The sequence below is a fragment of the Pseudophryne corroboree genome, chromosome 6, assembly GCF_028390025.1.
Source record: "Pseudophryne corroboree isolate aPseCor3 chromosome 6, aPseCor3.hap2, whole genome shotgun sequence".
Classification (NCBI taxonomy): domain Eukaryota; kingdom Metazoa; phylum Chordata; class Amphibia; order Anura; family Myobatrachidae; genus Pseudophryne; species Pseudophryne corroboree.
Window position 1 is genome coordinate 571,136,331 of NC_086449.1, and position 12,661 is coordinate 571,148,991.

The window sequence follows — 12,661 nt, forward strand, 5'->3', positions numbered from 1 at the left end:
ATCAAGGTTGCTGTTATATTTAAAACGACACCTCCGGGGTTTTATGTTATGAAATAGCAGGAATATTTATTCTAGCCATAAGAACAGCATTAATTATTCAGACGTAGAGATAAGGTATTCTTATGTTGAATTGTGAACTATACTCCCGGGAGAAATGTTGTAATTATTATCACATTTTATGTATCAAAATAAATGTTTTTTACATTTGATTGTTGAGCGCAACTTGGTATATATTTTCTTACAAACGAGATCTGTAGCCCATAGTCTACAATGGGCTCCTGCCATCTTCAAATGACGGTAGCTGCGGGGGTCCAGTTTTGGGGAATGCTTCATATTCCGGATATTGGTAAATCTGGCAGCATTGCATTCCACATAGAAACCTATGGGGGAGGCAGCTGTCGACGGGAATGGAGGGATCGCAGCTGTGGTCCCTCCTACATACATTCAGTGGATACTTAATATTTGCGGCTAATTTTGAAGAAATAGCCGCAAAAAAGCAATGATAAATGGGCCCCTATGTCAGTTAGGCAACATATTGGCTGATAAACCTGAAATATAATCCCACTTTAATAAGTATGAAGCAATCTTTTCATTACAGCTGACCATGTAGTCAAATATTTTCAAAGGCAATACCAGACCTTATAGCTGTTGGGGATGTATTCCTCACTTTCTGTATCCTTGACTTCATCAGACTTCACTGATTTTATGGCGGCAACTTGGAGTTCAGTGCCCCACCTTAAAAAAAAGGAAAAATATGGTGGATTTGTGTGTGTGTGTGTGTGTGTGTGTGTGTATATATATAATAAATATATATATATATATGCAAATTTATACATATACTATATATACAGTACATATATTATAAACACAACTTACAGAAGTCTATAGATAGCGCTCTTAGCCAGTCTACAGGGACCGGAGCCCACAGTGAATTGGCTGGGCTCCAGCTACAGATGTAACCACGCTCATCCATCCTGTGGGTGAGACTTAGTATGCCGGGCTGTGGCTAGTCTCACCCGTGATGATCAGCTCCATAGAAAGCCTATGGTTGAGGGTGCAAATTAGACTCATGCACATTGTGGCATGTGCATGCATCACGCCAAATAAGTCACACATGTGGCAAGGCGGAGGATGGATGAGCGTGGATACATCTGCATGCTGTGATTTAGCTGTCTGCAGCATGCAGAATCTGCATTCACTAGCAGGACCCATCCCACAGTGCAAGAGCAGGTCAGGTCCACCGTCACTTGCTGCGCTGAGTAGCACTATGCAGGAACCGTCCTGTCCCCTATTGCAGGTATATTAACAGGGCTCCTGGGACAGTGCCAATTAACTCTGAAGCAGCATCTGGTGTGCCGCAGAGCTCCATTGGAAGAGTAGCAGTCACACTTGGATCGTGCTGTGAACCACACAGGTGCTGCTGTACATGCAGTTGCTGCAGTATATGCAGGTGCCCGTTTAGGGATTGGAGACCGGAGGCAGGCGTGGCGTCTCCATTGCCTTTGTGAGTTACGCCTCTGGGAAGCAGGCATAATTAGCACAACATGATTGCAATAAGCAATGGCACTGTTAGAGTTACTACCCGTGTGGGATCGTCCTCACAATTCAGAACAGGTGGTGTCCAGAAATCAGGGGCCTCTCTGCTGCTCCCCAACTGCCCGCCTATCTGGTTGCCTTTCTGTGACTCATCTGTCCAGTCAGTATCCGGTCAGTATCCAGGTGGTTGGGATCCCGACAGTCGATATACCGGTGCCGGAATCCCGACACTGATCGAAAATGCCGCCGCCGACATCCTGACAAGGAGCACCATCTCGGTGCCGGAAACCAGACCGCCGGGAATAGAACAGCTACATAATGGGGGTAAGCTGCAATCAGGGAGATTGCTAGACTTTCAGGGAGTCAGGGAGATTGCTACTATGTCCCTGACAATCAGCAAAAGTCTGCAAGTATGATTCAAAGTTGGAAACAAACCTGTTTTTTTGGGTTGAGCAATTACCTGCTGACTGCACTTGCATCAAGTCACACTGCGCATGTGCCATGATGGTATCGTAATGGTGGGCGCAAAGAGAATTTACTCGCAAAGGTATTGTAGGTCAGGGACCATTTCTGGGAGGTAACAGGGAATGACAGCATTTATGGGTCGTATCTCAGCCTGCGTCTGCAATCCCATATATAGTAACAGTGGCTCCGACGTCTCACTTTCTGCAGCCATAATGCATAATGCATTAGAGTACATCTCTGAATCGGGCCTGATGTCTGTTATAAACCAACAACTACAGAGCCAATACTAATATCATTCTGAAATCCAGTGTCTAACCCTCTGTAGCTCATACACTAACAAATGAAACATTGTCTACCTAGACTAGATATCTTTTGTTCCTATCTGGCAAATGAAAGAGATTTAACCCTATACACATGCAGCCATCTTTTTGGATTACAATGGGATCTCTATGTATTTGTTTATTTTGAGTGTATATTAAACACCAGCACCCACATGAAGTGATCATTCTTTCTTGGGGTTCAGTATGAAATATCGCTGGTCGAGATGTCGGCGGTCACATCGTCTTCCTGACCATGGAGATCCGACATCAGGGGGGTGGGGGGAGTATTTTTACCCCTCCCCTAACCCTAATGGGGTGGTGGCTAGGGCTAACCCGCACCTGGTGCCTAACCCTAACCACCACTCCTTCCCGGGCCTTAGCCCTAACTAGAACTCTGATACTTACCTTTGGGATGTCGACTGTCAGTGTTCCGATGGTAGTCTCCCGAGTGGTGTCGGGATTCCGGCATCGGTCACGTGATGTTTGGCATCCTGACAGCCGGGATGCTAAATGCATCCCCTTTCTGGTAGCTTCTATTGCATATAACACATTTTGTTTATGTGATCAGTTTTAAATTGTTATTTATATGTGTTTTTTTTATTTTAAATAAATGTGTTATATTATTCAAGCTTAGTCAACGCTGTTGTTTTGAGTGCTCACAGGGGAACTGAGCTGCGGAAAGATCAATACTGTATGCCACATAGGGGGTGCTGACAGCTGAGGGGACAGTAATGCATACCTCTCAACTTTTGATTGTTAGGGGTTGGGGCAAGATGCAGCTGGAAAGGGTGTAGGGTATTTGAGTGGAGGGGCGGGGCATCAAATGGAGGGGAGGGACCTAGCACTGACGTTTTCTGCATTTTTGGGGGGTGCCCAACGCTCCCTGAGCGGTTGGGCAGCCTCCGGCTCCACTCCCTGCACTGATAGATGCAGTGCGCATGCGCACGACACCTATTAAGTGATCACCAGCTGCTTTGCAGAGCAGAGCAAGGGTGATCACTGGCTCTCCCAACTGTGTCCCCCCCCCCCCCCCCCCCAATTGTGGGACACTACGGCCCACGGGTGGGACAGCGGGACAGTTTCCAATTAGCAGGACTGTCCTGCTGTATTCGGGACAGTTGGGAGGTATGGTGATGTATGCAACATGGGTTGCTGACAGGTGAGGAGACAGTAATGTATGCAACACAGGGGGTGCTGACAGCTGAGTAGACAGTAATGTATGCAATATGGGGTGCTTACAGCTGAGGGGACAGTAATGTGTGTTACGCAGGGGGAGTTGACAGCTGAGGAAACAGTAATGTGTGTTACGCAGGGAGAGTTGACAGCTGAGGAAACAGTAATGTGTGTGTACGTAACACGGGGAACTGAAGAGACAGTAATGCATGTAACACAGGGGGGTGCTGAGGGGACAGTAATGTATGCAACACAGGATGCTGACAGCTGAGAGGACAGTAATGTATGCAACCCAGGGATGCTGACAGCTAAGTGGACAGTAATGTATGTAACACGGGGTGATGACAGCTAATGGGATAGTAATGTATGCAACACATGGGGTGATGACTGCTGAGGGAATGGTAGCTTCTTTCCATAATGCACTGGTTCCACGTCAAAAACTATTTGGAATAGTAACCTGTGGCAAGCAAAGCGAGATACCGGGCCCGCAGCGTGGCGAGCGAAACGAGCCCGTGAGGGTAAATTGGAGGATCACTGAGTGGGTGGCCGGACAGGGGGAAACCTTAAAAATTGGGAGACTTGCCTGTTCTTCTGGGGGCCGGGAGGGCCACCCGATTTTTGGGAGCCTCCCGGCCATTCTGGGAGAGTAGGCAAGTATGATATAACACAGGGGGTGCTGGCAGCTGAGGGGATAGTAATGTATGCAACACAGGGTTCTGGCAGCTGACGGGACAGTAATGTATGCAACACAGGATGCTGGCAGCTGAGGGGACAGTAATGTATGCAGCACATGGGTTGATAACATCTTAGGGAATATTAATGTATGCCACACAGAGGGAGCAGACCACTGAGGGGACAGAAATGTATGCAACACAGGGGGTGCTGACAGCTATGGGGACACTAGGGTATGCAGCACATGGGGTGCTGACAGCTGTGGGGACAGTAATGTATGTAACACAGGGGGTGCTTTCCTTTGAGGGAACAGTAATGTATGCAACACAGAGGGAGCTGACTGCTGAGGGGACAGAAATGTATGTAACACGGTGAGTTGACTACTGAGGGGGCAGTAATGTATACAACACAGGGAGTGCTGACTGCTGAAGGGACAGTAATCATGTATGTAACACAGGGGAAGCTGACAGCTGAGGGGCCAGTAATGCATGTAACACAGGGGGAGCTGAGGAAACAGTAATGTACAGTATGTAACACAGGGTGTGATGACCACTGAGGGAACAGTAATGTGTGTACCATGGGGTGCTGAAAGGGGAGGCATTTGATATGCCGCCTGTCGGGATCCTTGCGCTCACCATACCGATGCCTGAATGCCGATAACCGGCATACCAACAACTTTTCTCCCTCCAGGGGTGTCGTGTGCCTGGAGGGAGAATAAATAGTGTGGGGCGCGTAGCGCAACATCGTGCCCGCAAGGGCCTCTTTTGCGCTCACCCCGCTGCCTGCATGCCGGTGGTCGGGATCCCGGTGGCGGTATGCTGGGCGCCGGCATAACATACTACACCCAGCTAAAAGAACAGTATTGTATACATAACTCCCAACTGTCCTGCTTTGGATGGGACAATGCCTCTTTTCAGAGACTGTCCCACCCACACGTGCGGAGGAGCACTATCACACTGTGCAGAGCAGTGGGTGAACACTTCACAGTGCATGGACAGTCTCTGGGGGACATCCCAGCATCTCTGAAGTGCTGGGCACGCCCCCAAAATTATGAAAATTGGACATGCAGTGAGGCCTAGCCCCTTCCCATGCAGTCACTCTCCCTTTTTGGGCAAGCACGCATGGTCTCGAAATGAAAATTCAAAATGTTGAGAAGTATGATGTATGCAACACAGCTGAGGGGACAGTAATGTACAGTATGTAAAACAGGTGTAGTTGAGGGTACAGCAATGAATGTGACATGGAGGAGCTGACAACTGATGAAAACCCACCAGCTTCTTTGCATATCACAGCAGCTCCGTACACAGATAAAGGGGGACATTTACTAAGCAGTGAGAAGTTGCCAATGACAACCAATCAGCACTGAACTAACATCTATAATTTGAATACTATAAAATTATACAGATCTGCTGATTGGTTGATGGGGCAACTTCTCCACTGGCTCACTTTTCATCTCTTATCACTGCTTAGTAAATGTCCCCCAAAGCTTGAATAATATAACACATTTAGGGCTAGATGCATCATTGCTTGGAAAGTGATAAAATGGATAGTGAAAAAGTACCAGCCAATCAGGTCCTAACTGCCATGTCACAGGCTGTGTTTGAAAAATGGCAGTTAGGAGCTGATTGGCTGGTACTTTTTCACTCTCCATTTTATCACTTTCCAAGCGATGATGCATCTGGCCCTCTATGGGGGGTATTCAATTGTTTGAAAAGTCAGTTGGGTGACTGTTTTTTCCTATCTAATAGACAGGGAAAAAACAGACACTCAACTGACTTTTCAAACAATTGAATTCCCCCCTATGTTTTATATAGTATGTAAGACAGGAGAGGCTTAAGGGACAGTAATATATGCATAGCTCTCAACTGTTCCTATTTTTGCAGGACAGTCAAATTTTCTTGGACTGTCCTGCAGTGTCCCACGGTGGGGGGACAGTTGGGAGACCCTCTCTCACTTGCTGCCATCAGTGCTTAGTGAATAGACGCTGTGCATATGCGCACAGCATCTATTCACCGTGAGAGAGGGACAGGGGGAATGAACAGCTGCTCACATAGCACTGGGCAGGCCCCCACAGTGATGAAAATGGGAGCTGGGCTAGTGATGATGGCATTCCCATGAAGCCATGCCTCCTTTTTCTGAGCCCTTGACCTTTTTTGGGCGCGCGCGCTGAAGAGTCCTTCTTTAAGGGGACTAGATGTTAGGAGGTGATCGGCGGATGTAATGCCGCCCGAGTCCAACAGCTGTGTGGGAAGCCAGCCGAACTCAGACTTTTTTTTAAAGGCGCAATCACTTACAAAGCATGGTTTTGCCTTGTAAGTGATTGCCCCTTTACAAAAACGTCTGAGTTTAGCCGGACTCAGGCGGCATTACATCCCGCCGATGATGTATGTAACACAGGTGGTGTTGAGGGGACAGTAATGTATGTAACACCAGGGAAGTTAATGGGTCAGTAATGATTGTGACACAGGGAAGCTGAAGAAACAGTAATTGTGGCACGGGGGAGCTGAGGGAAACAATATTGAATGTAACACAGGGGGAGCCAGGAAAATGGTATTGTATCTGACATAGGGAGAGCAGAGGGATAGGATTACCACCTGTCCGGGATTCCTCTGGACAGTCTGGGAATCAACAGTGTTGTCCAGAGTCGGGAGGATTGGAATTACCCAGACTAAACTATAGCATTAACAGCATGAGGGATATGATGGTGCTTTGAGGAATGTAAAGGGCAAGAGGGAGATCTGAGGCATATATAAGGGCATTGAGTCTCTGAACCATTATGAATAGGCATACAGGGACGTTTTAAAAATGGTTGGAACATTACTAGAGGCGTGTAAAGACAAATTGGCTCTGATTTTTAATCAGTGTATTTAGAAACATACAAAGGGGTTATTTATGAAAAATATACAATTGAATAAATGCAGCTACTCATATATGAAGCTATGAGATTGTCAGACAGCAATTAATAAAAAGATGACATATATAACTTTAAAAGCATACATTAATGCAAATATGATACTAATCTAAATGATCAGTACTACTCCTAATCTAATTACTACTATCTATTCAGCGTTTGACGTGTTTCCACACCTAGCAAAGCAGTGCAGGTGCGTTTGGTTACGCAATAGCTGAATCATGTACACTGTAATCTTGGCTGCCCAGCCCATTAGTGTCGCTTTAAAATATTTAAGTACATTTTCCAGAATTAACTTTAAGCCCAAGAACTGGCAGTTTCTCCGGAGTTTTGGCTGACCACAGTTACGTAGAAGTTGGAGTAGTAGAAGTACAGGTAGTAGAAGTAGGAGTAGTAGAAGTAGGGGTAGTAGAAGTAGGGGTAGTAGAAGTAGGAGTAGTAGGTGAGAAAGAAGATTTGCTTATATTAGAGCATGGAAATCATTGTTCCCTTATGCAAATTTGCTTTACACCTCAGTTAATAGGTAGTACTTGATGGCAAGTTCCCTCTGGCTATTGCGTCACAGTTGGCACCAGCAGAGATGTGACCCAGCCTGCCCTGTCTATTGTGATTTATAAACCTGTTCTCCAGTACAGTTAAAACATACAGATTTAGGATACGGTGCTATAAGAAGTCCACCTGCAAGAGCTATGGCTGTTTCCACAGGCATTGGTTTATTTTCCCCCTGGGATTATGTTGTGTTTGCTGCAGTGTTGCTAATCTCTGCAGTCATTGGATTTTATTATGCCTTTGCAGGACGAGGGAAGACCACATCCAAGGAATTCCTGACGGGAGGAAGAAGTATGACAGCAGTGCCAGTGGCAATGTCCCTCACTGCCAGCTTTATGTCAGCCGTCACTATCCTAGGAACTCCAGCTGATGTGTACCGCTTTGGGGCAATGTATAGCATTTTTGCTATATCCTATGCACTGGTAGTCCTTATTAGCGCAGAAATCTTCCTCCCTGTTTTTTATAGACTTAATATAGCAAGCACTTATGAGGTATGTCATAATGGTATTATTATACTGTATGGTAATAGGTTTTATACACTAGTTACACTATTACTCTTAATTGTCCTGTGAATTACATTGTTATATTTATTGAATATCCTGAAAAATATACATCCTACAAGTAGAATATGGAATTGAGTTGCAAAAGACATAGGGGGATATTCAATTGGTGCCGGTTTTGCAGACAGTTGGAAAAACGTCACTTTTCACCAGTTTTTAGGTCAAATATGCATTCTACCTATTCAATCAAAGTGAAGTTTTTTGACTGTCGAAAAAACCAGCACTGTCGGAAAACAAGTGGATCGGCTAGTTACTCGCCGATCCACATGTTTTTGTAAAAAACACGGCTGTTTTAGAAAGTTTACCGCTGATGCAGACATCGACATGTTATCAAGTTGTATCTGCATTGTCGGAATGCTGGCCGGAAACGGCCAACATTGAAAAGGGACGTCTCGGATCCTCTCCATCAGAGAGGATCCAAAGTCAATTGAATATACCCCATAACCAACAGTTGCACAGGTGTGGAGGGCAGAGGAAATATATAGATAGTGAAATAGAGAACAAATCAAAGGCTCAGTTGCAGAATATTAGTGAAATATGAAGAGAGGAGGGAACGGACCGGTTGGAACAATGGGCCTAATTCTGAGTTGATCGCAGCAGCAATTTTGTTAGCAGTTTGGCAAAACCATGTGCACTGCAGGAGGGGGCAGATATAACGTGCAGAGAGAGTTAGATTTGGGTGGGGTGTATTCAAACTGAAATCTAAATTGCAGTGTAAAAATAAAGCAGCCAGTATTTACCCTGCACAGAAACAAAATAACCCACCCAAATCTAACTCTCTCTGCAAATGATATCTGCCCCCCCTGCAGTGCACATGGTTTTGCCCAATTGCTAACAAACTTGCTGCTGCGATCAACTCAGAATTACCCCCAATGTTGGAACATTGTTATGTACATAGCTTAATGCCACAAACTGAATAGATGTCACCATGTGCACTCTGAAGATGATAAAGATTAGTACAGTCACAAACAGTATGAGCATCAAGGATTAATTGAATATGTGGTAACATTTTGTTGACCAAAAAAATGAAAGAAGTTTAACTGGCTAAGGAGTTTCCAGCCATAACGGGACAAACATTCCCTTGTTAAAACTGTACTCAAATACCATATTATTTATTAGATACATGTGAGTCTGGTCAGATAAGTGCTCAGTATGGTGCAATTACAATATATATTTAGGACTCTATGAAATTTACACAAAGAAAACCAAAATGTAAAATTCAGAACTTTCCTGCAGACTATTGTCAGACTACATTCATACTAATCCGCTGCTGGGCGAGATTTGTGGACTGCTCTATTCCATCTACAGTCAATTGTCTTTAATATGCAGCATATGGCCTATTATTTCTCTGGGATTTAATTATTATTATTATTATTATTATTCTAATTCGCAGTGACTAATGCAAATTCTCTTATAGTATTTAGAACTTCGCTTTAACAAATGTGTTCGGATACTTGGAACAGTCATTTTTATCATAGAGATGGTGAGTAGTAAATTATATTCTCGACATTGTCTAAAGTATAAAAAATATATTCTGTTGCTTGTATTGGTGTAATTGGTGTTAATAGAACACAAGGGACGCTTAAGTTGTCCCATGGTGGCAGTAACCACTGCTTCTACGCGAGAATGGGACAACATCTGCTGAATCTAGGCACAAATGACAAAGCACATAAACTCATATGTTTACAACGACCAACTACATAACACAGACACTTAAAAGAATTAGGACTTTTGTCCCTGCTGATGAGAGTTCTATGAGAAGGTGTTCATGCCTCTACTAACGGTACATCAGTTGGTAAGGGATTCCGGCGCCGGTATATTGTGCGCCGGGATCCCGACAGACGTTAAACCGAAGACCACCCCTTTTAGGAGACGGTAAGGAGATCAGAGCAGTACAGAAGCACAAGGCATGCTCTTCATGATCTTGTCATGCCCCCAATGCAGTGTAACTACCCCTTTGCTCTCACTACTGCAATTTTCAACATGAGTATGCCAACGTTCCCTTACTTTCATTAGGTTTATAATAACTAAATTGAAGTCAAACATGCAGAATATAAAAAAAAAAAAAGGAAACGTTTAAATGAATGAGAAGGAAGGTCAGTAATTGCTGTAGTTGTGTTTTTTTCTACAACATCTCACAGGAAAAAGTACTAATTGCGTAACATATCTAAACACTGCAACAAAAGTGTTTTGTCTGTAATATATTTAAATCGGGATAGATCACCATCTTCATGTTTTGTTGTACACTTTGCCGTCTCTCAACTTCTTGACTTGCTAACACTAGTTTGGTATCCTTTTTTTTTTTTCACAAATAAATTCCAGTTATACAGTATACAAAACATCTTAAAACAGTAATCACCAATTCGTGTATAGTGCTAACCTGTATCACAATACCAGAGTGCATGTGCTCCAAGAATTTGTTATCAGAAGGGTGACATTTTTGAAATAAGGTGAAGACACGCTTTTAGAAATAAATGTGAACTATAGTTTTATGTAAATAAACCAAGTAGTTTTGATCATCAAACATACATCTAATTAATCATGATTCATCTTTTAGTTCTAACTAATGTTTTAGTCAAACGTCACAAAGTATGCCATGTCCCTTGGGGGGCATTCTGAAATACTGGGACCCCAGTCCCTTACCCTCTAATAAAAACACCCCTTTAATACCACACAAAGCCGGCCCTAGGCATAGGCAAACTAGGCAAATGCCTAGGGCATTTGGACTGCCTAGGGGCACAAGGAGCTTCTCCTGTTTAAAATGATATACAGCATGCCTTTATTATGAGTGTGACTGCAGCTGTATCTGCATATGAACTGCTACGTTATAGTGCATTCCTGGAAATCACTGTAACGTAGCATTTCGTATGCAGATACGAAAGTGTCCTAGTCACATAGTTCTAGTCACATAGCAATGCAAATAAGATGCATTTTCTGCAAAAAAGGCATCCGACGTTAGCACAGCTGCCAGCTGACTCACGCCAGGCCTCTCCTGCTGAATGGCATATAGAGGCAAGATGTATGAGGCCACATCTGTATCCAAGCAGAGGCAGAGGTCACAGTGTTAGCAACCGTGTGAGTGCTGTGTGCGGGTGGTTTGGTTGTGCAACAGTGTTCGGCATATGTGTAAGTGGCATTATGTGCGTCATTATGTGTATATTTGCATTAATAATGTTCAGCATATGTGTAAGGGGCATTATGTGTGTCATGTGTATAAATGCCTTAATAATGTGTGGCATATGTGTAAGGGACATTATGTGTGTCATGTGTACAATCGCCTTAATAATGTGTGGCATATGTGTAAGGGACATTATGTTTGTCATTATGTGCATAAAGGCATTAATAATGTGCAGCATATGTGTAAGGGGCATTATGTGTATAAGGGCATTAATAAAGGTTGGCATAATGTTTAAGGGGCATTACTGTGTATAAGGACATTAATAATGTGTGTCATATGTGTAAGGGTAGTTACTGTGTGGTATTATGTGTGTAAAGGCATTACTAATGTGTGGCATTATGTGTACAAGGTGCTCTACTGTTTTGCGTAATGTATAGAAAGGGCACTACGGTGTGGTCTAATGTGAATAAAGAGCAATATGGTGTGGTCTAATGTGAATAAGGAGCAATTCAGTGTGATGTAATGTGAATAAGGAGCACTACTGCGAGGAGTAACATATATAAGGTAAAGTGGTTCTACTTTATGATGTAACGTGAATAAGGGGCTTTACGGCATGATATAATGTCAATAAAGTTGCAGTACTGTGTGACATAATTTGAATTAGGGGTACTATTGTGTGGCCATACCCCTTCCCAGCAAGAACATGCCCCTTTTTGGGCTACGCGCCAAATGTGTGCACTATTTCTATTTAAAATGTAGGAGGTAGGAGCACCAAAATGAGGGCTGCTATGGGCGAGGGGTGTCGGTGCCGGGAAAGGGGTGCAGGGTCAGAGGCGGAACTAGTGGCGGTGCTAGGGGGCCCCAACCAAAATCTTGCCTAGGGCATCATATTGGTTAGGGCCGGCTCTGATACCACCACATGCACAAGCCACTGGCATGCACAGGACTGACGTGGATAATCGTCCTCGAATTGGGGCAAAAGTCTTGAGCCGCATATTTTAATATTGGTGTGTCATGCAAAAAATGTGTCATCCGTGTCAGTCAGTGCGTGGAGTGCCGAGATAGCTGGAAAACACTGTCTTAGCAGAGAAAGATCAATGAAAATGACATGGTTTTTTTTAGTAGGCTTTCTGCAGCTCTGGACCATGTACTACCACCCCATAGTTATTATAATCCAACACTGATCAGAAAAATATATATAACTTACAATTATGTTTGATTTTCCAGGTTTTGTATACTGGCATTGTGATCTATGCACCTGCCCTGGCACTGAATCAAGGTTTGTAAATCAATATAAAACGAAATAATTGGATTAGGGCTGAATGATTTCTCCTGGCACATGAAAAACACACTCTGA

The 12,661-nt window shown here is 44.0% G+C and overlaps 1 protein-coding gene across 1 annotated transcript in view; it reads left to right on the plus strand.

Moving 5' to 3' along the window:
• Window positions 1-7,736: 7,736 nt before the first annotated feature.
• Window positions 7,737-12,661, plus strand: part of LOC134932951 (sodium-coupled monocarboxylate transporter 1-like) — a 168,688-nt gene continuing 163,763 nt past the window's right edge. The window contains exons 1-3 of the mRNA XM_063927828.1: window positions 7,737-8,117; window positions 9,604-9,669; window positions 12,532-12,583. Coding sequence (XP_063783898.1) covers window positions 7,767-8,117; window positions 9,604-9,669; window positions 12,532-12,583 — 469 coding nt within the window. The 5' untranslated portion in view covers window positions 7,737-7,766. The remainder of the gene's footprint in view (window positions 8,118-9,603; window positions 9,670-12,531; window positions 12,584-12,661) is intronic.